General features: G+C 43.6%; 1 protein-coding gene across 2 annotated transcripts in view; it reads right to left on the bottom strand.

Annotated features, from left to right (window-relative positions):
• Syt9 (synaptotagmin 9) overlaps positions 1–25422 on the bottom strand; it is a 170465-nt gene that overhangs the window by 108141 nt on the left and 36902 nt on the right. For both annotated transcript variants that reach the window (XR_004608893.2, XM_034524978.2), the window contains exon 2: positions 9697–10051. Coding sequence is in view for 1 of the 2 variants with exons in the window: in XM_034524978.2 (XP_034380869.1) it covers positions 9697–10051 (355 nt within the window). In the remaining variant the exon portion in view is untranslated. The remainder of the gene's footprint in view (positions 1–9696; positions 10052–25422) is intronic.

The raw sequence follows: 25422 nt of genomic DNA, 5'->3' as shown, positions 1-25422 counted from the left end.
CAGCTCACTCGCACTGTACAGTAGTGGACTGAAGTAAAAAGCAGAGTAGAACCAGGCATGACAGTTCTTCTCTGCCTGGGGCTTCGTTCTGGAGGCAGAGAGAATTTATTGACATCATGTGTGTTTGTGTGTCTCTCTGTGTGCAAGTGTGTCTATCCCTGTTATATATGTCTCTGTTTATCTGTGGTGCATATGTGTATTTCTGTGTGTCTTTGAATGTGCATGTGTGTCTGTGTGCGAGTGTACATGCGTGTCTTTGTATCTGTGCAGCACACACACAGAATAGAGAAATCCAAGAGTCAGAAAACCAGTGTAACTCACAACTTCCCTGCATAACTGTTAGCTAGTACTCTGTGTCCTGAGAAATCAGAGCAGGAAGGCTGCTCCTGGGACACAAGGGAGAAAATGAAGTAGAGGAGGAGTAAAATCATTATCCCATAGCTCTCACTGGCTACTCAGATGGAGGTAGGAAGAAAAGGCAAGTCTAAAGCAAAAGAAGAAAGACAGAGACCAGGACTATGACCAGCACATTCCCCACACTGGGTGTAGTGGTTCTGAATGGTCTCCAGTGCAGTATACACAATGCTCCCCAAGGAGGGTCTGGAATTCTAGTGTCTCTGAGTGACACTGTGACACTAAATGACTGTGGTGAGGAGGAATTTGTCTAAAACAAAACATGCTACTTTCTGAGTAGGTGTGGGAAGTCCTGTCCTCTCAAGACTTAATGCGCAAATGAATGAAAGGAGGTAAGGGGGGTGGAGAGATTGTTCCCAAGTTAGAGCACTTGTTGCTCTTGCAGAGGATCCATTGAAGTTCCTAGCACCCACACTGTAACTCACAGCCATCTAACTCCAATTCTAGGGGATCCAACACCCTCTTTGGTGTCTGTGGGTACCACCCATGGAAGCAAACATTCATGACATAAAATAATCAATCTACAAAAAAATGAAACACACACACACACACACACACACACACACACACACACGGGGGGGGGGGGGGGAGGGGGAGGAGGTAAGTTTCAAGAACAATGGGTCAGGAAATTCAAACACACTATCCTCTGTAAATCAGCCATACCCTAGTGCAGGCTCTAAGAAGCTGGCTGCCAGGACTGCAGCTCTCTGGTTTCTCCAGCTCCCATTCTCTCAGGGACAGAAGATGTTGTTTCTTTTCATGGAGGAGCCAAGGAAAAGAACTTAAAAGACTGTCCTTGGCCACCCCAGACCTGAGCTCAATCTGGAAGAAATCTGGGTTCAAAGATACTTAACATCAAAGGCCTCAACATAAAATCAGATACACTAAATCTAATAGAAGAGAAAGTGGGAAATAGCCTTGAATACATTGGTATACCAGACAATTTCCTGATCAGAACACCAATGGCCCAGGCTCTAAGATCAACAATTGAAAAATGGGACCACAGAAACTGTAAAGTTTCTGTAAGGCAAAAAGATACCATCAGTAGGGAAAATGGCAGCCTACAGACTGGGAAAGATCTTCACTAACCCTACATCCAACAGAGTGCTACTATACAAAATATATAAACAACTTAGACACCAACAATCCAAATAACCCAATTTTAAAATGGGGTATAGAACTAAACAGAGAATTTTCAACAGAGGAACCTTGAATGGCTGCGAAGCACTTAAAGAAATGTTCAACACCCCTAGTCATCAATGAAATGCAAATCAAAACGACTCTGAGATTCCTTCTTACATGCATCAGAATAGCTAACATCAAAAAACTCAAGAGACAGTACATGCTGGTGAGGATATCAAGCAAGAGGAACACTCCTCCATTGTTGGTGGAAATGCAAACTGGTGTAATTACTATGGAAATCAACTTGACCAGTTTCTCAGAAAACTAGGAATAGTTTGGCCACAAGACTCAGCTATACCACTCTTGGGCATAAACCCCAAAGATGTCCCACCATACCCACAGGGACATTTGTTCAACTATGTACACAGAAGCATTATTTGAAATAGCCAGAAGCTGGAAACAACCAAAATGTCCCTCAACTGAAAAATGGGTAAAGAAAATATGAACCATCTACACAATGAAATACTATTCCACTATTAAAAACAAAGATATCATGAATTTTGCAGGCAAATGGATGGAACTTGAGAATATCATCCTGAGTGAGGTAACCCAGAGCCAGAAAGACATATATGGTATGTACTCACTTATAGGTGGGCATTAGCCATCAAGGGCAAGACAACCATGCTACAACCCACAGATCCAAAGAAACTGGATGAAAAACTGGGAATAAGAAGGTTCCAAGGGAGGATGCAAGAATCTCACTCAGAAGGGGAAATTAAATGATTCTTAGAGATGGATGGAGAAATGGAACTGAGTAGTGGTGAGGAACAGGGATGGCCATCAGGGATGGGGAGAAGGAGGCAGGAGAGAGCTGGGAGAATGGAGATTGGCAGTAGGAGGGGGCATCTCTGGTGATGAACTGGAGGCCTGAGACTAGGGATAATACTGGAAGTCTATGGGAGTGATCCTAGCTGAGATTCTTACTAGAGGGGGATACAGAGGCTGAAGTGGCCACCTCCCATAGCCAGGCAGGACTTTCAGAGGAGAGAGGGGGACATCAACTCACCCACAAAATCTTCAACCACAAATCTGTCTTGCCTATAAGATGTGCAGGGATAAAGACGGAGCAGATACTGAGGGAACAGCTAACCAATGACTGCCCCAACTTGAGACCCATCCCATGTGAGCGAGATAATTCCTGACACTATTGATGATACTCTGCTATGCTTGCAGACAGGAACCTAGCATAGCTGTCTCCTGGGAGGCTTCATCCATCAACAGATGGGGCAGGTGCAAAGACCCACGCTCAAACATCAGGTGGAGCCTGGGGAGTCTTGTGGAAGAGTTGGGGATAGAAGTGAGCAAGTCAGAGGCATCAAGGACACCACAAGAAGACCCACAGAGTCAACTAACCTGGGCCCATGGGGGCTCACAGAGCCTGGGCCACCATCAGGGAGCATTCAGGAGCCGGACCTAGATTCCTCTATACATCTGTAGCAAATATGCAGCTTAGACTTCATGTGGGTCCTTTAACCAGTTGTGTGTGGGGGCGGGCAGGGGGAGAGCTGTCTCTGTCTCTATTATCTGCCATTGGTTCCTTTTCCCCTACCTGGACTGCCTGGTTGAGCCTCATTTGGAGAGGATGTGCCTCTATCTTGTTGGGACTAGATGTCCCAGGGTGGGGTGGTACCCAAAAGGGGCTCCACCTTCTCTAAAGGGGAGAGGGTAATAGGGAAAGGGGGATCGTAAGGGTGTGACTGGGAAGAGAGGAGGAGAGGGTTGTAACTGAGATGTAAAGTGAGTACAAAATTAAGTAAATAAAAAAATTATTTAAAAAAACAAAGATATTTAACACTGTTTGTAGAACAGTTTTCCTGCAAGACATTTGTACACTTTCATGTCTGAAGGATTCTGAGCCTTGGGCTCAGTCCCATCCCCAGGGCAGGATGGGAAAAGACAGGGGAAGGAAACCAGGGGCAAGGGGGTTTCTTTCTCTTCCTGCCCTTTTCTTTAAATTAATCAGTTCCAGCTCTAGGGTCAGTCCCTGGAGTATCACTCCCAATGCCAATCATTTCCATTAGATCTTAAGAAAGGAGAAAAGACTTACTGCAATTCTCAACAGATGAGAATGTGGACAGACAGACAACCAGTGGACTGCAGGGTGAAGAAAACTAGTTTAGTTCAGGTCTTGAAGTGAACAACTTGGCCTGGCAGGGAAAACCACAGTTCTACAGGGTTTCTCAAGAACAACAGGTGGGGATTCTTACTGGCTACAGGCTAGAGAGCCTGGGAACAGAAAGCATGAAGAGGCTCTGGCCTAAGACATTTTTATGGAAGAGATGAAAGTTAAGCCTCTTTCATTTTACTCTCTTACAAATGATACTGGGGATTTCAATAGGAAAACCACTAAATTTTCTCATGGTCCAAGCTCTCTGAAGGATGTTCAGCTCTCTGGCCTCGGTAGGTTTCACCAAAGCTCTGCTACTAAGCCTCCTGTGTCTAGCAGCCAGTGTGTAGGACCCTCAGCATGCTTTCCACAGAAAGGGTTTCCTGTGCAGCCACGGATGAGCAAACTCTCTTCTATGTTTCTTCATCTGTGACCTCAACTCAAAGATGAAACCAGATCTACCTTCCTACAGGATACAGGCTTCAGGGGCCAACAGAAAAGAGAGAGAGAGAGAGAGAGAGAGAGAGAGAGAGAGAGAGAGAGAGAGAGAGAGGCAAATTGAACTGAACTACCTTTGTGGCTAACAAAGTACAGAAACAGTGAGACAGGACCCCATTCTCCTCCGAGACTCTCTGTGACGGAGATAGCAGAGTTGGCTTTTTCTAAACCAGACAGACAAGGGATGTCCTAGACAGGGGAAGACACAGTGACAACGCTACAAGGGAAGGAGAAAGTGGCGATCTGAGGCTGTGGGGGCTTCTCTCAAGAGTGAGATTATGAAGGAGAAGGGGTCTGCTTGAAACCAGCAGAGGAGTTGGGTTAAGTGCAACTAGACACACAGACATACGGCTTTTCCCTCCTACCCACTCCCGTCACTCAGGCTTGAAACCTTGGTGCCACTTTCAAACACATTCCCCTTTTGTAGTAGCTCTTATCGACAGTCTCTTTCCATTCCTAGCAGCGCTGGGACTAAATTAGTCCCCCTTGCCTCGGCTTTACCAATCCTATGGATCTTATGTATTCCTGCCAGATTAACCTCTAGGAAGGACTTGAATATTTCAACTTGTGTGATTGGTGCTCTTCTTTGGAGACTTTGAGGAGAGTGATACATTTTCTTTGCCTGTTAAAAAGATATTGGTACCCACTACAGAATTTTCCACACAGCAGATGCTTAATACACATGTTTAGAGTAAATACATTACTGCCAGGGATGTAACAGCTTCTCATAATTAAAAAATACTAGTCAGGAAACATGCATTTAAACATAGTTTCGGGGTTTCATGAGAATTTAGAGAAGTCTAGGCAACTTCCATTTTCAAATTTATCTACTTATTAAAATCTAAAGAAATAACTGTAAGAGTAATACAAACCCTTTTTGTTCTCAGTACAAAAATAGGGCTTAATAGAAACCTGCCACTCAGGACTGGGGATACAACCCAGTGACAGAGCATTTACCTAGCGTGTGTGAGACTCTGGGTCCTACCCCAGCCACGAAAATAAGACTGCCATACTGAGCTATGTCATTAACCTTAGTACTCTTTGCTAGGGATCCAAATGTGGAGGCTGGTGCTTTTCTTCATCTTCAGTTCCTGTCAGTGCACTGCCGTGACTATACAGATTGTTTACTTCAGAGATAAGGTCAAAAGTCTACATGGGAGGCTCTTAATAAATGTGAAGCCTGAGGTGAGTGCCTTTCCACCAGGCTTGCACCATTATAGGCCCTACGTAGTCTATAATTCTGACCTTTGGCCACACCTGTCAGAGAAGAAGAGAAAAGCAGCCTTCTGCTGGCCAGTGTATTCTGTCAGCCATTCACAGAAGAAAGTCTGCCATTCCTAGAACTGTACCAAGGACTAGACACAGAAAAAGAAACAAAATAGACATGGGTCTTTGCACTTACAGAACAGTCTAAAGGAAAGTACAGGAACAAAGCAAACAAACGATGACCTGGAAACAGTCAAATGCTATGAAGGAGTGACAACAAAACCTTGGGGGGGGGGGGCGCAATAGAACTGTGGTTCTTCCTACTGCTGCAACCCTTTAACACAGTTCTTCAAGTTGTGGTGATCCCTGAAAATACTCATTATGTTGTTACTTCGTAACTGTAATTTTGCTACCGTTATGGATCATAATGTAAATATCTGATATGCAGGATATCTCATGTGTGACCCCTGTGAAGAAGGGCTCATTCAAATGCCCCCCTCCCCAGGGGTTGTGACCCACAGGCTGAGAATAACTGCAGTAGAAGCTAGAACACATTCTTAACTTCTGGTGGGGTATGCTGAGCAGAGACATTTAGGCTAGGACATTAACACTGAAAAGGCTAATAGGAAGGGTCAGAACAGAAGGAAGAGCATTGGTGGCTGAGGGAGCAAGTAGCCTGTGTTAAGGACTCTAGGCATGAAGGGGCTCAGACACTGCAGGGAGCCAGGGAGGCAAGTGTAGCAGCTGAGTGTGAGAGCTTTCTGCTGAGTCCAAGTGAACAGGAACCTCTGGAGTTGTGCACCATGGTGACCCTGACATGAGGGGAAGCTACACTGATCGAGACAAGGCCTTCACAGAGCTGATGAAGAGTTGAGGTTGACCAGTTCAATTGTTATTTAGGCAAGAAATTTGAGGCTCAAATAAACTTTTATGTATTCATGGGGCATGCATGACTCATGAAACAGAGTAGATAGAATTTTGGGTTCCTTCTACTTCAGGGGTTCAAGAGTTTCATATATTTAAGGTTTCTTAGAAAGCTCTGATATTAAAACATTCTGAGAAAAGATTCCCCAATTTAGGCAATGTTGGAATTATACTTGGTTGGTTGATGGTAGTGTATAAGACAGACAGGCAGTTTACAACTCCCCAAGGAAAGAGCTCCCACAACACACTTTCTCCTCTTCTTTCCCATGTGTGCATGCGTGTGTGCATACATGTGCGTGTACACATTCTAACAAAACACTTGCTAATGAATTTGAGGATCAGTGTATGATATACTGCTAGACAAAGATATGCATTTCCAGGAAGAACCCACAGAACTAGTTAGTAGTAATTTTGGAATGATTGGTTTAAATGCACAATAATGCAAATTGTTAATACTGGGTCAAATGCAGCCGAAAAGCATTTAAATTGCTAATAGCGGTTCAGCCGTTACTGAACCCAATTTTCACTGTTTGAAAGATAATTTAATTGCATATCTTCAAATCTAAAATAATCTGAATATAAAATGCACTTGAGGGGGATTAGTCCTTTATTATTCTCCTTTTTGTTTCTTCTACCAAATTTCCACCAATCTATGGTACAACCAAAAATTAAGTTTCTCTTTTAAATACATTTCTTTATACACAATCTATCTAAATATTTTTCTATGCTAAACACTGTAATAATTACAGAGATATCATTGATAGCAGTTTGCTAGAGTTATAGGGCAGGATGCACAGATCAAATCTAATAAGACCACTGTTTTTTGTTCTTCTCTCATATATTACATCCTGACTGCAGTTTCCCCTCACTCCCCACTTCCAACCTCTCCCAGGCCCCTGTTGCCCCACTCCCCCAGAATGCCCATACTCTACCCCCACCCCCTGCCTTCCCTCAGAAAAGAGCAGGCATTCCAGGGACATCAACCAAACTCAGCATATAATCTACAAGATTAGACATGTACCATCATATCAAGGCTGGGCAAGGCAACCCAATGGAGACAAAAGGGTCCCACAAGTAGGCAAAGGAGTCCGGACAGCCCCCATTCCCACTGTTAGGATTTCCAAAGAACACCAAGCTACTCAGTCATAAAGTATGTGAAGATCAGGTGCAGGCCATACCAATCAGAATAGGTGAGTAGGGAGACCATTTGTATTACTAAGTGTCTGAGAGAATTCAGACAGGAGCAATTGGATGCAGAACAGAAGCAACTGTGAGACACCTTAAGGAGTGACCCACATGAAAGGCTCCAGGTCTTGGGGGACACTAAAAAGATCTTTTCTTTTCTTTTTTTTTTTTTTTTTTGGTTTTTCGAGACAGGGTTTCTCTGTATAGCCCTGGTTGTCCTGGAACTCACTCGGTAGACCAAGCTGGCCTCGAACTCAGAAATCCACCTGCCTCTGCCTCCCAAGTGCTGGGATTAAAGGCATGCGCCACCACTGCCCGGCAAAAGATCTTATTATAAGTCTGTCCCAATGTGTGAACTCTAGTCCTCTGAAGAGAAATCCTACTGATAAAATCTGAGGATTTCTTGTAAATCAAATGGCAGACAACCAGCCACTTCCTTAAGGAAGACTACTTAACTTTTGCTCTGTGATATAGAACTAGAAATAATGCTAAAATAAGTTTCTGGGAAAAAAATAAAACTATAAACTGTCATATTCTATCACACTTAATGTGAATGAGCACAGTCTCTAGGATAAACTGCGTTATCATTCCTATTTTTAGAGGATAGAAAGACCTTTTTAAAATACCCAAACTAGGATCATATTTTTAAAAAAAAATAATAATAATTGCACATTATTCCTCTGGCTATAATTCAAGCAAATACTTTCATTTTTTAAAAGGCTAATCCCTGTGTCTTTTTTCCCTAAAATATCTTACCAAAAATTAGGTTTTCTATCCAGCGATTAGAACAGGTTGCTTAACCTCAAATTAACCTTTGCACAGCCTTAGCATTTTGGAGAAGGTGTGCCTCTACCTCAGCATCCGACCTCAGCATCTTAGGAGAGCTCTATCCCAATGGCAGTGGTGATGAAAACAGTGACATGGAAGGCAGAATGGCAGTGCCACCCCTGCAAATCTGTGCAGTGAGAGATTGGTGCCACCCCTGCAGATCGGCGTAGTGAGACTCTGGATTTCTTTAAAACCCAGTTGGCTTACATGAATATGCTTTTGTTTTAATCCCAGGTGTGGGCTAAGCGGCTGCTTCACTGAAAACTCTGATTCTGCCTTGTGCACTAGCAGGGGTGTGATTTTTGCAGCTGCAGATACTTTAATTCTAAGGACTCTGGAGAAAGTATAAATGGGAGAGCCCCAAGAGGGCCTGTGGAAGCTGCTCCTCCCTGCCGCTGCTGGTTCCTGCTGTTGTACTTTGTCAAGTGGTCTTGAGCAAAGAGATGAGAATAACTGAAGATATCCTGACTATGAAGAGTGGACTTGCCCCCAAGGAACCCGATGCCCCAATCAGCAGTCTATATCCCCTCTCCCCTCTAACCTTATTTCTCTCCTACCTAGTGTTGAGGGGTTGGAGGGATTAGGGTGGAATAAGGGTTGGAAGATGGGTAGAGATATAAGGATCCAGTAAATAGCTGAACAAATATGACAACAATCTGTGCAAGTGTATATAACCATTTCACTCTCAAAACCACTGCTAAGTTGGTACTTCTACTATCCCTCTGTTACAGAAGCTGAAATGGACATGTATGGAGGTTATGTGACTTGTTCCATATGTAAATAAAGTAGTTTTTTACACCCCAGAGCTCACTGATTTTTAATCACTACACCGTATGTTATTCATCTACTGCTTAAGAACATATAACATCCAAACAATAAAAACTCCATTCCTAGTAGTCTGCAATTGTTACAATGTCTGTGGGATCTGAAGAATGCTAGGATAGGTAAGAGGCTTTAATGGCTTTAGGAGGCCATCATAAGAAAAGTAGTTAAAAGCTCAGTCCTGGTATCCAAATCCTGACCTGGGTACATACTAACATACATCCTTCTTAATTTTTAAATTTCTCTTACTGTAAAATCAAAATAACAGTACCTATGTCAGAACAGTAAACTATACAAAAATAATGACTAAATGATTTGAGAGCAATGTTAATTGTTACTTTTAAGGACTCCATGGAAACTAGGCTGAGCTCTGGAACTAGGTCCACAGAGTTTTCCCATTTTCATGTTTCTGGGGCTGAGTGGGCATCTAGATGATTACCAGATTCTCAGGTGGTCAGTACCACCACAGGCAAGCAAGGGGGAAAGGGTGGTCCCTGCTTTGTAATCATAAAGAAAGGGGCATTACTGACCGAGCTGACGGCGTTGGCTCTGTGACTTGTCGCTGCACACGGATGGTGGCGTGGGCACAGTTCTCCTGGCCACCTGGCTGGGTGGAGAGGGGAATGTCGGGGGAGGTGTGGCTGACCTTCATGGAGGGGTCAGGGCAGGGTGTGGGCGGGTCTAGGAAGTCCTCACTGTTCTCCTGCTCATTTGTCTCCGTGTCAGTGTAGTTAAGAGGCTCTTGGTTGTTGTCTTTGCTACCAGAGAACAGGCCTCGCTCTCGCCACGGAACCCAGCACAGTTTCCAAGACACGAAAAGAGAGACACCAAAGAGGGCAAGACCACAGGCGGTAACCAGGAGGGTTAGCAGGCTCACAGAGATATCTGCAAAGAAGAAAAGAAAAAGTCAGTGTGATGTTGCTCATGGCCACCCACTGTGCTGTCCTGGCGGAATGATCACCGCATCTACACACTCTGAAGGACCTGACTCTGAAGGCCAGGGTGGGAGATCCTGCAGTGTTACCTGACAATGCAGATTCAGACACAAACCAGAGGCTCCAAGAGCAAAGGGGCAAAGCTGTGCAAGTTGTGATTAGAAACAAAGCACTGTGTATTTAAGGAGACTCCGAGTGCCCTGCAAGTCAAATGAGACTCTATCCTAAAGAAAGCATCTATCATTAAAGTTTCTGGAGAAGGGAACGTTTAGCTGTCTTTTGAAAGTACCCTGCCATCTCAAAGAGCCATACAATTTAGGAATTAAACCATATTTTCTTTCTATTAAGTTTTTAAGGATCTAAGTCATGTGTTTATTAGGCTTTGTAGCATCAAGAGCACCTATTACTTAGGTCTTCAGAAACCAGACGGACTTGGACAATCTGAGTTTCCCCCAGTTTCAAGAGCAAGAGGCTTTCTTAGAAAGTGAAACACACACACACACACACACACACACACACACACACACAGAGACACAGAGGCAAAGTGGGGGAAGTTGTTGGTATGTGGTGTATCAAGGCAGTTATCTCAGTGAGGGCTACAGGTTAAGCTGATGGAAGGATCCAGGCACCTAAGAGCTAGCCCGCACAAGAGGTGAAGGTCCTGGGCTCCCCACCCACTCCATTCAATCACTGACATGAATGTCTAATAATACCAGCACTTCAACATACAGCATAAGAGAAAGAATGAGCTTCAGCTGCCAGAAGAAAATTCTACAGCGAAGCCATTACTGAAGCCAAAGCCACAGTGGAGGTCTGCAGGCATGCCATGAAGGACTGAGGGCAGGGGGATACAGCAGGGACTGATGGCAATTGTATGTGGATCAAAGTATCATGGCTATGTGGTATTCGATAGCCATACTCATACTTTTCAAGGTAGAATCTAGCCTCCATCAGGTTCTTACCTCAAGGTAGCTTCAGTGACTGAAGTAGGAGTCTGATCTCATGCCTGACACTACTGTTTTAAAGGATGCTCCTACATGCCCCTTCTATGTCCCAGGACTCCAAACCTCTTCCCAGGTTTTTCCTCTACTGGTCACTTAAAAAATCTACACTGATCCCTCTTGCATATTCTGAATGTCTATTATGTGACAGACAGTATGCTAGGCTTTAGGGACATGGTGGGAAGACAGACTTCATACCTTCATCTTCTGAAGAAACTTAAAAAGCCAGTGCTTCTAAGTGTTCTATGACTTGTGACAAGTTAGATTCCTGCTAAATAATGTAGGACCTACACCACTTACTCACCGAATAAAACTGACCAACTACCAACCACATTTTCCACCATGACTCGGATTGCTCTTACAAAATGATAATAGTTTCATCAAGAAAATTGCTCTTGAGAGGAGCCAGCTGCCAGGCTGCTGATGAATCAAACGGATACCCCCAATGCTTCCCAGTCAATCTTTGTTGTGGTAAAACAATACTACATTTCTGCTTGTGACACTGGAATTCCTGTTTCAGTGCAGCTATTGAGCTCAAAAATCTCATTGAAACAAGGTAATCAGTTTTTTTTAAACAAGGAATAGCATCATCACTAAGTCATGTGGAGGAATTTCTGGAACTGTTGTAGAAAAGCCAATCAGTGCCAAACACTTCCAACTAACCAGTGAGATTAACCAGTAAGACAAACCAGTAAAACCAACAAGTGAAGGGGCATTAATCAAATCAAAAATGAACAATCCCAGGCACGGGGCTGGGGACATAGCGTAGATGTGCAAATCCAGGGCTACATCCACAGCACTGCACAGATCGAGCATGGTGGCATGTGCCTGTAATCTTGGATCTGGGGAGAGAAGAGGTAGGAGGATCAGGAGTTCAAAGTCATCCCTGGCTATGTAGTGAGTTTAAGGTTTGTTTGGAATTCCCAAGACATCAAAAAAAATACAGAGGTGGATGCTCACAGCCAACCATTGAACCGAGCACAGGGTCCCCAATGGAGGGGTTAGAGAAAGGACTGAAGGATCTGAAGGAGTTTGCAACCCATAGGCAGAACAACAATATCAACCAACCAGCCCCCGCCCCATAGCTCCCAGGAACTAAGCCACCAACCAAAGAATACACATGGAGGGACGCATGGCTCCAGCTGCAGATGTAGCAGAGGATGGCCTTGTCGGACATCAATGGGAGGAGAGGCCCTTGGCCCTTTGAAGGCTTGATGCCTCAGTGTAGAGGAATGCTAGGGTGGGGAGGCAGGAGTGGGTGGGTAGGTGAGCACCCTCATAGAAGCAGGGGGAGGGAGAATGGGATGGGAAGTTTTCAGATGGGGAAACTGGAAAAGGGAATAACATTTGAAATGTAAATGAATAAAATATCCAGTAAAAATATTAAAAAATTTAAAAGTTAAAAAAAGAAAAAAGAAAAAAAAATAGCTAATACAGATCACCCACCTCAGACTGGAGGTCCTTTTGAGCTCTGACCTAATGTGTAAGAGTAAGAACTCTCATGTCAGAGCTGAGCTTCAAGCCTCTGTACCCTAAAAAAAATAACTTATGGTACAAGCTCCAAGTCTAGAATGAGGGACAAATTTACCCCTGAGCACACCCTGTGGCAGAGGTGCAACTGAGACACAGACCCATGAGTAGAGCTGGTGCTGTGAGTCTCTAAGGTCTTAAAAGGATTTGTTGTCAAGAGAAAAAGTTGGCCAATACATATCATATGGCCATAGAAATTACTGTCCAAAGCTGGGATGGTTTAAAGAAAAACAAAGGGTTATATTATAATAACTACACAAGGATGAGATTATTGACCCCGGGTTGTCCAGGGTGAACTATGACATATGGTTATCTAGACTTAGGAATCTAATGTGGTGCTGGAGAAATGGCTCAACAATTAAGAAGGATTGCTGTGTAATCATGAGGACAACATTCTGGATCTCAACAACCACGTTAAAAGCCAGGCATCCTATGCACATCTCTGATCTTATTCTGAGGGGGAAGAAAGGGGCTTCCTCGCTTGCTGAGAAAACATGATGTCCAGGTTTGAGGAGAGACTGCTACAGAGGAATAGATAGAGAGTGATAGAGGAGAAGACATGACACCTTCTTCTGGTCTCTACACACATGGACAAGCACATATAAGTAAGCGCATACACATATACAAATAAATAAATAAACATGAAAAGTCAGGTATGGTGGTACATGCATCTACTTTCTGCACTCAGGAAGTAGAAGCAAGAAGAACATCATAGTTATATACTAATCTAGTCTACATGGCAGGTTTCAGGGTAGCCAAGACTACATAATGAGATACCTCATGCCAAGCCATCCATCCATCCATCCATCCATCCATCCATCCCATATGCACCCTGAGCTCACTTGTCTTAGCACACTACCTCTCAGGATTTCACTGGCCATAGCCAACATGTCAGAGAACACAAAGCCTGACCTACTTTTACTAGCAGTCATCGGGCCTCTGACCCAGTTCATTTTAACAGTTCAGGTTTGCTAAATGACTTCTGGCCTACGCTTTCCAAAAACCAGCTTGCTCATGAGTCCAGTCATGGAGCAAGGAGCATGAAAGGAGGGAGCTTGTCTACCTAAACACTTAACGGCGCCAAGCCTTTCAAAGAATTGCTGGCACAGCTATGGCATTTGCTGATGCTGAAGCTCGTCTGCAGCCACTTGCTGTGCAAACCTTGAATTATGGAAGGGGAGGCTGTGGCCTATACACTCTGAAGGTTGCTAAAGTCCTATAGGGTTTGCGTGTGTGTGTGTGTGTGTGTGTGTGTGTGTGTGTGTGTGTGTGTATACAGTCATTACAAACAGCAAGAGTAAATTTTTCATATTTACACAAAGACACCAGGTGAGTTACCAGTACTTCAGAACACCTGCCCGGATGCCAGAAAGCAACAGTGGCCTGCGTCACCTCACCAATCTCCAGTGTGATCATGAGTATCTGATCCAATAGCTCAACGTGTCCTCTAGACACTGTATTTGTGCTTTTTCTCTCTAATTGAAAAGAAGTATCTTACAGAAAAGACTCTGCACATCCACTCCCATCTTCTTATAACTTGACCTCAGCAAAAGGCTGTGGGGGTGGAGGAGTCAGCCTAGAATTGCAGAGTATTTTTAAGGAGGTAATTTATTTCCTCTTTAAGGTTAGGTGGTAGGTATGTGGTCAGTTGCTTTATGAGCTTCAAATTGCATATACATTCATTACACATACCCATTGGCATTTAGGTATATTTAAAAGTAAAGATGGAAAGAATAATGATAAGATATGAGATGTATTTTCTAAAGAGTAAGGACAGTGTAATTTGTCCTTTTGTCTATGAATCAAAAAAATAATCAGATGATGTTCAGGGCTTGAAAGGGGCAAATGCTACAGTTCTCTGACGGCTGGTAGTGACGCAAGCAGGAGGCTGTTTATGAAAGTGTGTAAGAGCTGGCTGGTATTTTCTCAAGGGCACAGTGCTCTGCCAACTACGTCTTAACCACTGCACATGATGTACTTTAATGGTGTGTCCATGTACATCAGACAAAATGCTGTGACACCGAATCCAAGCTAGACAAGTGCAATTCTAAAGGACAGCTGAAAATTTTCAAAAGTGGCAAGTATTGCTGACTAATGAAAACAGGGCCAGGTCATCCACCAGTTGTGTATGGTCTAAGGAGCAGCAGCCATTATCTTAGTTAGTTTTCTATTGCTGGAATAAAATACCAAGGCAATTTATAAAAGAAAACATTTAATCTGGTTTCTGTTTTTGCAGGATTAGAATCCATGATGCAAAGGAACAGCTGAGAACTTACATCTTGATCTCCTAGTAGAGGTAAAGAGACACAGTCTTTTGAAACCCAAAGTCTGTCTCCCAGTGACATGCCTCCTCCAGTAATCCATTCCAAATAGTTCCACAAATATATGAGCCTATGGGGCCCACTCTCATTCCAACTACTACAGGCTAGAAGTAACAATCAACGGAACCAAACCGGAAGATCAGAAGCTCAAAGGACACCAGCCAAGCTGAGGCATCAGTATAAATGGTCCACAACATGAACCAAATCAGAGCAAGAGACAATTCATTTCTGTATGATGCAGTATAGATGAAAAAGCATGGGTGAAGCAGTAACCAGCAAAGAGGAGCCTGCAGATCCCATCTGACCCAGGAATAAAAATAAGACAATTCTCCAAATAGAAGAACAATTTAGAAACACAACAGCTAAGAAACTTGGTTGAAGGAAAACCACCACCACCAGCAGCAGCAGCAACAACAACTACAACAAACCCAACTCAGAAATACAAGCAATGATAGAGGGTGTTTCCCCCTGAAAGATCGAATATTTACAATTACTGAAAGACTAAGACACGGAAAAGGGAGGCAAATGTCCTCAAAGGGGGACAGTGCTTAAGTTCCTGAAAACTGAAGGAGAAGTGGGTAGAGACCCACCCAGCACTAAGACACAATACTTTGATCATAGGTGTTTTTATTGTGACATTGAAAAAATAAAGATAAGAGAAAGCCAGAAAGCCGAGATAAGAATAATAAAGACCCAGGACTCAGTGAGTAAACTGTCTGCTACGCACAAGGCCTTATGTTCAGATCCCCAACATACAGGCAAAAGCTAGATGTGGTCACGCACATCAGTAACCCTAGCACTGAGGGAATGAACTGAAGATAGTCAGATCCCCAGCTCACTGGCCAGTGAGCCTAATGCAATCAGTGAACTCCAGGTCAGGAGAGACCCTTCTCAACACATAAGAGGGAGAGTGACAACAGACTCCAACCAACATCAACCTATGGTCCCCTCCCCCCAACACACACACTAATTAAAACACTAAGAAACTAGAACCATAATCAGACTTACCAGAAACTATATACAAAGAAATGCATGAAAATTTCTGAAAAGAAAGCTACACTCAACTTAGAAATTTCTACCCCTATATGTTATTGATTAAGTGTATAAGGGTTCAAGAAACATTTTTAGAACTGGATGGCATCAAAAGGATACTTCCAGGCATCCATCATGGAAGCCCCTTATGGATGGATGACTGTGGGAAATAAAAATGAAACATATAAACAGAAAAATTTTCACTTAATGCAAGAGACCTGAAAGAGAAAACCACAGCACTGGGCAACACTCCAGAGTCAAGTCCTACCTGCAGCAGTGACCTGATTGAGCATATAGCATACTACCCAGTTAGCAAAAGTGTGAAACAAGAAACATGCGGACCAGAAATCTAATGATGCGGGGGGTTATTAGTAGGAATTCTTAAGGATGATCATCGTATGATAGTTATGTGTCAGGGGCATGTGTGGAACCATTCTAGGTGATACAAGGCCTGGAACTGGCTTCAAATTACAGATCAACAAACACTGACTAGGATTTAATTACTGAGTTTTGACGTGGACTTTACCATATCATTCTCTCTGTTCTTGAATGTTTGGCAAGTTCCTAAAGGAACATAAAAATGTAAACATGCTTTGATGGAGAAAAATGATCTGTGACTTTAACCTTAGACATTCATATTTAATAGGTCTTGGATGAGGTCCAGAATCTCCATTTTTAACAAGCATCTCAAATCTCTCAGATTAATCTGATACACATGGCTTACTGACCACAGTGAGTGCTTAACCCCTACAAGTTAATCCCAGTAAATGTGACTGTGTGTGAGCATGCGTGTGCGTGCATGCATGTGTATGTGTATATGTATGTTTGTGTGCATGCTTGTGTGCACATTGCGAACACAAGATGCTTTCCAGACCCTAAAACAATTATGTCTTTGGGATCTACTACAGATAACACCAGGAAATTCTGTTAGGAAATTAGGCCATGAAGAACTTGAAGACGTCACATGGTTCCTTACAGGGAAAGTGGTAATGTAATTAGATAGAGGACATAGGCAAGACCAGACAGCTCTGATGATGGGATGTTAAGAGTTTCAGAGAACAGAACCAAAGAGGACATTCTGTATTAAAATGAATCTTTAGTATCATCCAGAATATTTAATGTGAGAATTCCTTTATCAGCATCCCTTTCATGTAACTACATTTAACACTAATATATATATATATATATATATATATATATATATTACAATCAACTTTTTTTTTACTGTTACAGTTTAAAGAGATAATATTACTGTGAACCTAAAATGGTTCTCAAGGCAGCCTATTCTAACACAAGTAAAGAGGAAAAAGGGAAGGAAGGTGAATAGTGCATTCAAATATCCCAGCTCTCCAGAGAGACACAGTGCAGAGGAACTCAGCTCCACACCTCAGTAGGCTCCAGGGCATCTTCTGAACAGCATGCCGGAGAAGACACATGTACTAGATTCCAAGTTAAAATTAAACACTCTGATGTTAAAATGATGGAACTTGTCTAGGAAATGCAATCATGCAAAGATATTTCTGTGTAATTACATTGTAGGAGCCACCACACAGCAGTTATAAGCAGAGCTGCAAGTCACAGTCAAGATTTGTGTCTCTGAAGTGGGTGTGGCAGCACACTCCTGTAATCCCAGCACTTGGGAAGCAGAGAATTAGAAGTTCAAGGCCATCCTCCACTACATAGAAAATTCAAGGTCTAAGATACCAGAGTCTCAGACTGAAAGCAACAACAAAAATAATTTTTCATCTCAACATTAGCTGTATAACTTTATGTTAATTTCATTTGTCATAGCAGTAATGTGAAATTCCTGGTGCTGGGGATGGGGTAGGGGATCAGTGGATATAGAGCACTTGCTGTGTAAGCAATGGGACTTGAGTTAAAATCCCAATATCCATGTAAAAATTCCAAATATGGCCATATGTGATAAGAGTAGAACCCCAGTATCAGGAAACAAAGAAACGTGGATCCTGGGAGCTCAGTGGCCAACCAGTCTAGCCACAAAAATGAACTTCTGGTTCAGTGAGAGACCCTGTCTTAAAGGAATAAGGCAGAGGATGATAAAAGATACGCTCTGGCCTCCACAAGTACACATACCCACAAACTCACATGTATGACATGCCATACAAACACAGCACACAACACATGGTATGTAAAATCATTTTTAAAAAAATTAAAGTTACTGGTGCTAAATAAATATAAATTATTTCTTTAATAATATGTCTCAGGATTAGAGCACTCCATATTCAGAGCCATTATTGCCACCAAAGTGATAACTGCAGATAAACAATAAGGACTTTATGAGGTGGTCTGGCTGCAAGCACACACAGAAAGCTGATCAGCGTCTACTGACTTCAATCGCTGAGGTCAAGGTGGTTCCCTCACACAACTGATACATGCTAACAACTAAAGTAGAAGCTTAAAATAAAACCAGTCCTTGCTTTTAAGGAACTACTAACCAGGAGGATTCCTGGTCCCAGCTCAGGGCACTCCTAGGTGCTGGAAGTCAGGTACAGATCCAAACCTAGGATTCAGAGATGACCCCCCCCCCCCCGCCCCCATCCCCACCAACACAGCAGCTGGTACCCGGGAGGAGGAATGCTGGAGTAGCAGAGCCTGAACTGTGCCACTGGTGGACACTGAAGAGATCTGACATGGGTGCACAGAAAGATCAATGGATGAACTGCTAGGCTGATTCTGATGGGTGAACTGAGAAAGAAAGGGGAGCTGTTCAAAGGCTCTTCTTCCTGAATTTCCAGGTGAACACCGACAGATGGCTGCCAGATACGAGGAGGTAAAGTCTGTTCTCCTGGTGTCTTTCATGGCAATGAAGACTGCGTTATTAGAGGCTAGATGGCCCTTGTCCTGTGGTGTGAAGAATCATGGTGAGCTGGGTCCACATAAGATGGTTTTGTGGAAGACAGAACTTAAAAACAGCGATATGCGATGTTTAAGCTCAAGTGGTTTCTAGGTGAAGTGTTGAAGGCATGGCGCTTCCTAGCTAAAGGCTAAGAGAAAATTTAGAGAGGACAGAAATCACTTGAAGATAAACTGACTTAGCAAATAGAAGCTAGAACTCAAGGATTTGGGAAAAGTCTTGTTAAAAATAATGTATGTATTTATTCTTTGAAAAAGGTCAGATAATATATTTTAATTATATTCCTCTATTTCCCCGGCTCCTCCTCCACTTCCTTACCCACCTGCCCTCCTGTTCCTCACTCTCTCACAACTCTCTTTGTGAACCCATCCAGTCCAGTTTGTGTTGGCCAACTCCCCCAGGAGTGGGGGCTCCTTCGGAGCGTGGTTGATGTACTGGGTGTCAATCCATTGAAGAAAACTCTCTTTCTGTCTCCTGACAACATCCAAGCAACAGTAACTCCTCAGGTAGGGTGGACTTCATGTCCACCCACCTTCCTCCATGATGGAATCTTATATGGCTTGAGCTTGTGTGTATGGAAAACACTTGTTTTCAGTCATCCACCACTTCTGCCTCCTAGTAACCTTTAACCTCCTCAGATTTCTGAGACTTGAAGGTAGTGGTATAGATGTCCCATTTAGGAATAAACACTCTAGTGTCTCCTCTTATTCTCTGCATACTGACCAGTTATAGGTGTCTATGTTAATTACTATTTACTGTGAGAAGAAGTTTCTTTGCTAAGGATTGAGAGATACAAGTCATCAGGGGTCATTTTGTGTCTGCTTAGCAGAAAATTAGTAGCAGGGTTTTCTCCTAGGCTCAATGACATATTTAGCCACATACTCTTAGCCTAGTTTCAGTGTCAGGTGTAGAAGCCATCTTGTGGAGAGGACGTTAAATAAAATAAGAAAGTGACTGGCTGTTTCCTTAACATCATAGTCACTATTGCACACGGTGAGTGCCAGGCAGGGTTCACAGTGGGTGAGCCAGGAGATATTTTTCTCCTCTTGCAATGTACACAGCACCTTCTAGCACTATGAATGAATGATAGCCAGTAGGGATGAAGCTTAGATCTTGAAAATTCCCAAGTCTTTCCACATGGTAGAAAATAAGAAAGCATATTGAAAACACAGTGGGTGTGGCAAGCCATGAACAAGGAATCAATATAGGGTGAACCAGATCTGAGCAGCTGAAAAAGTAACAGCCTGAAGCAGAAGGGAGACAAGATGGGAAGAAATGATGGAAAGCTCCACCCCAGAGGCACATGGGTATGGGGGACCCAGAAGAACCCTGGGAATGCAGAGCATGCTTGGCAGAGTGGGGGGGAAATGTTCCATGAGTCCAGGAGAGACCAATACCCACAGTGTTTTCCAAACACCAGACCTTAGCCCAGTGTGCCTGGAGGAAAGCCAATCTTAACCAAAACGGATTCTTTGTGAATCCTAAGATCTCCAAGAGTTTACCTTGTAGTGTGGGCTTAGGTGGGACTTGAGACCCTTTGCTTCTCTGTCTCCTCCTTTTGGAATGACCATCCTTATGCTACTCTACACTGTGATGTGCTACCCTCTCCTGTGCTAGTTCTACCACTACATTTTGGAGCCTTGTGATGTTTGATTCCATTGGTTCACAACAGGAAGGGCAATGTGCCTCAGACTGAGTCATACTTGAGTTCCAGTCCTATCTGATTAAATGACATTTAGATGAGATTCTGCATTTCAGACTTTAGAATTGATGCTCAAATAGATTAAAATCTGGGGGCTCTGGAAATGTAGTATGTTTTGCAAGTGAAAAGAATATGGATCATAGAAGACTGGGAATATAATACCAGACTGCATAGTTTTGTCTCCTCAAAACTCATATACCATTCCAGCAGCAGCAGGGAGCTGGAAGCAGCAGGGTCAGAAGTTCAAGGTCATCTTTGGTTGTACTGCAACTTCAAGCCAGATTTGAACTTAGCTTGAACTTAGCTCTGTCCATGGTGAAAACTGCAAGGAGTAAGAAGCATTAAATCAGGCCTACAGGGGCCCATTATTAAGGTACTGAGCCAGGTAAACAGAGCTGCCTTAAGACCATATCTCAAAAAAAAAAAAAAAAAAAAAAACCCCACAAAGAATAAAAACAAAACAAAACAAACAAAAACCCATGTTTTGAAACCCTCACTCCACAGAGAGGTCCTTCACCACTTTCGATTATGACATAACATTTGTGGACAAGGAAGCAGACATTCACCAGATACCAAACATGCTGGCACCTGCTCCAGAGCTTTTTAATGTCTAGAATTGAGGGGCATTGTGGCATGTCATGTATAACCTGCCGGTCTGTGGTTTTCTGTTACAGCACTCTGGACCAACTAAGACTTAAGTCTTACATATACCCACTTCTCATAGAAAACTAGTCCCAGGCCATCTGATTATGTTTTTAAAAGATCACACAGAGAAAATAATGGGCAGGGCTTCCCACTGTGGTTGTGTGGGTTGTACGTGTCTTAGTTTCCATTCTATTATTGTGAAGAGACAGTACAAACAAGGCAACTTATAGAAAAAAAAGCATTTAATTGAGGGTTTGCTTACAGTTTCAGAGGGTAAACCCATGACTGTCATGGTGGGGACTGTAGAGGCAGGCCGACATGAGGCTGGAGGCAGTAGCTGACAGCTTACATCTGATCCAAGCAGGAGGCAGAGAGCAAGGGACTGGGCCTGGAAACCTTTGAAACCTCAAAGCTCACCCCACAGTGACATACTTTCTCCAACAAGGCCACACCTCCTAATCTTTCCTAAACAGTCCACCAACTGGGAACCAAACATTCAAATACATGGTGGCCATTCTCATTCAAACCACCACACATAAGTCACTATCTACTGAAATATATACAGTGATTAGGAAAGAACTTTCATCTTTTAAGAAACCTAGACCTGGCCTTGCACCATTTATGCACCATTGTGACCACAGCTGAGTCTTTGCCTGACTAGGGTCTTCTGCATCTGTCCTGAAGGACCTGGACATGACACACACATTCTGTGGCTCTTGTGGAACCTGACAACTAACCTTGAGCTCACAGGACTGTCTCTATCTAGAGCTAAAGTCATCATAACAGTTCCCATTATAGCCACAAGTCAGAGTGCTATCCAACTGAAGGCTACAATTTACGGCCATTCCTGCTTTTTATTCCTGCAGCAGACATGAGATTCTCTTAGCACTGGCTCATGGTGAAAATTGCAAGGATTATGGAGCATTAACTCAGGCCTACAGGGGCCCATTATTAAGGTACTGAGCCAGGTAAACAGAACACACAGCTGCCTTAACTCTAAGAAGCCCGTGAGTAAAACGAATCAGAATATGAGCCCCAGAAAATGGCATCAACTACATTTATTTTTCTGTTACTAACACAGCGCATGGTCTATCTGTAACCAGATCGCGTCCACACAGCACCTCCTTAGAAGGCCACCCAGATGATTCTGCCTGTGTAACTCAGCAGCTGGCCTAAAATTAGCATGGGGAGACATGTTCTTTTGCACCTTTAATTTGCAAAGTGCTGTTTCATGAGTGTGACCAGCTCTTCTTCACACTAACATTGCCACCTCTGCCTCAGCCAAATGAGGCTACACGGGGGCTGCAGCTGCAAGCACTCATGGGGGGCTGCAGCACCTGTGTTTATAGTCCCTCACTTCCAAAGCCTGCTGTACCACTGTCTGCATATCAGGAAGGCCCAGTCACCATGGTCTATTTGGCTACAGTGCTTCCTCTATCGTTGTACTTGCTCTAGAAATTATTTGACTGTGGGAGGGGTCTACTTATAATATCTTATCTTGCCTGGTTAGAAGGAAATGCTTGAAGAATCTACAATTTCTCTTTTGTTTTTGCTTTTGAAATTTTGAGACAGTCCCTAGAGAAGTAGCTCTGGCTGGCATGGGACTATGATGCAGTCCATATCATTGAACTTGCAACCCATCTTCCTACCTCAGCTCGGATTACAGATTTGTACACCACACCCAGCCCCTGTGTTTTGTGCATATTAGGTTTCTGGCCCATGTAGAACAAACAGACACATACAGATGTGCTAGAATTATTGAAAAATAAATGACTGATATACAAATAATCTAAGACAGAAGGGGACATCTGCCTGAGGACTTGGAGGAAACATCTTGAAACAACAAGAACTGGTGGTGACAAAGGACAGGCTGAAGGGTCAACAACCCTCCTTGGTGTGTTCACAGGAAGGCACGGCCCCACCCTGCCTACCTGTGGGGCCACAGTGAGGTGGGAGCATGCACCTGGAGACAGGATGTGCAGCTGGTACTCAGAGACTGCTGGCTGCCTCCAGTGTCTTACAGTTCACTCCTTGCCTCTACCATGGAGAGACATTCCTCTTCACCTGGCTGCACACCTGCCCAACGGCTCACCACAGAGCTCTCATTCTCTTTCCTGACATTTCTTTGAAGCTGGGCCTTCTGCATTGACCTGATAATTCATGCCTCCCAGAGGACCCTTTTCCAAGCTTTTTCAGTCAGGATCCTCTGCTAGGCCAGCTTTGCTTTCGCTTTGATCCAATTTTTGTCCAAATCTCTCATCTACACTGGGAAACAAGATAAAAAAGGTTGCTGACAAGCACCGCTCTGAACTTGTGTTTAGAAACATCTCATAAACCAATGTCTGCTGTGGGACTACTTCTTCCACTTGGATCAGCTCGAGGCCTGGCGTTTCCTTAAATGAACCTGATCACTTCTCCCAGCCCTTCACCATTCAGCAAGTAAGTGGACCGCTTGATCGGAGAGCCCAGACTCAGTCCTGCCTCCCATCTGGCATATTCCCACCTACATAGGGCATGATGTGGAACTACGAAGTTGGTTTTGATTTTAGATCTCAGAATTAAGCAGACTTCCCTTTCAGGTCCTTCTTCAGACACAGCTGAACACCTCCAGAGCAGAGACTTGCCATCAAGGCATCTGGCCAAGCTGAAAGTAGACTATTGTTCTTGCTTTCTGCCGGCTGGGGCTATGCTGGTGTGGTTGGAGGACTCCCAGGCTTCTATTAGTATGAATGGAGAGCCATGGAGTGGGGAATTTTGAAGGAACAACCTGGAGATGGAATGCAGGCTTGACTTAAGCACAAGCTATTCCTTCAGAGTCTTCTACTATTTCTTTCTTTCTTTCTTTCTTTCTTTCTTTCTTTCTTTCTTTCTTTCTTTCATTCATTCATTATTCCAGTCCCCCCTCACAGAATCTCCCCCCTTCCCCCTACCCTTCTTCTCTGAAAGGGTGGGGGCCCCCTGGGTTTCCCCCCATCCTGGTCCATCAAGTCTCCACAGGATAAGCACATCCTCTCCCACAGAGGCCAAACAAGGCAGCCCTGTTGGGGAAGGGATTCCACAGTCAGGCTACACCTTTAGGGACAGCCTCTGCTCCAGTTGTTAGGGGACCCACATGGACACTGAATTGCATGTCCTAATATTTCTTGAGTGAGCACAGCTCCAGCTGAGTCTCAGGGGATGCTGAAGGCAATGAGCCAAAGGATTTTATGTGTAACTCTCTGAAGGCTACTTAGGCTCTAGCCACCTCACAGTTCTGGTCCCAAAATTTTGTGTCTTTCAAATTAGGAACTTAAAACACATCCTACAACCATACAACTCCTCGTTTGTACATGATGTTCTTCACAGTCAAGGGACCTCTTTCAACGCGTGCTTATGAAACCCTAGCCTCATACTTGCTTTTGATCTCTTTCAATGGGAGATGCTGGAAATTTCACCATCACAAATACACAGACCTCTATTCTCTTCACCGCTTTCAGCCATTCTAGCCTAACCCTTATGAATTAAACCCCAGGTTGCCCATGCCTTTTACTCCAGTTGACTAAGCCAATAGGAAGTCCTGATGGAAACTAGATGGCAGTGGGAGAGGCCAGCTAAGGCAGTTTGTTTTCTTTATTCTCTCAAGAAATACTAGAGAAGACACTGAAGAAATGGCTGTGCTTAAGTCAAGCCTGAACTCAGTCTCTAGGTTGTTGCCTCATAATTCCACAGCCCATGGCTCTCCCTTAGCTGTCATCTTGTGACTATCATGTCCTATGTGTCCTGTTGCTTAAGCCACAGCTCTTCTAGGTTCTTCTCTATCCACAGATGGTGACAGCTCCCTCTGTTACCAGCTCTAGTATGTGCATTATCTTTCAATGGTTCCCTTCAATCCTGACCTTAACACTGCAGAGAGTCTTTGGGTTAAACTTCCCACAAATTACCCAGTTTGATCATGCTGCCTACCTGCTAGCTTCCACTAGCAGACTAATTCACAGTAGAACTGGTTATTTTCTATCCCAGGGCATAGCTCTAGGTACCTGGATAACATCAAGGAAGCTATACCCTTATCTTGAGATTCCTAATATATAAAACAAAAATGTACTGAGATGAAAGAGTCTTCCAGATCTCATCTATGAGGAGCGGGTGCGCTCGAGCGCTGCTTCTTGGCAGTTTGCACACCGTGCGTTTTTCCCTAACTGAGCCACAATGCGCAAACTCTCTGCTATGCAGGATCGG

This window comes from Arvicanthis niloticus, chromosome 1 (assembly GCF_011762505.2).
Source record: "Arvicanthis niloticus isolate mArvNil1 chromosome 1, mArvNil1.pat.X, whole genome shotgun sequence".
Lineage (NCBI taxonomy): Eukaryota > Metazoa > Chordata > Mammalia > Rodentia > Muridae > Arvicanthis > Arvicanthis niloticus.
This window is presented reverse-complemented; position numbering and strand designations above follow the sequence as displayed.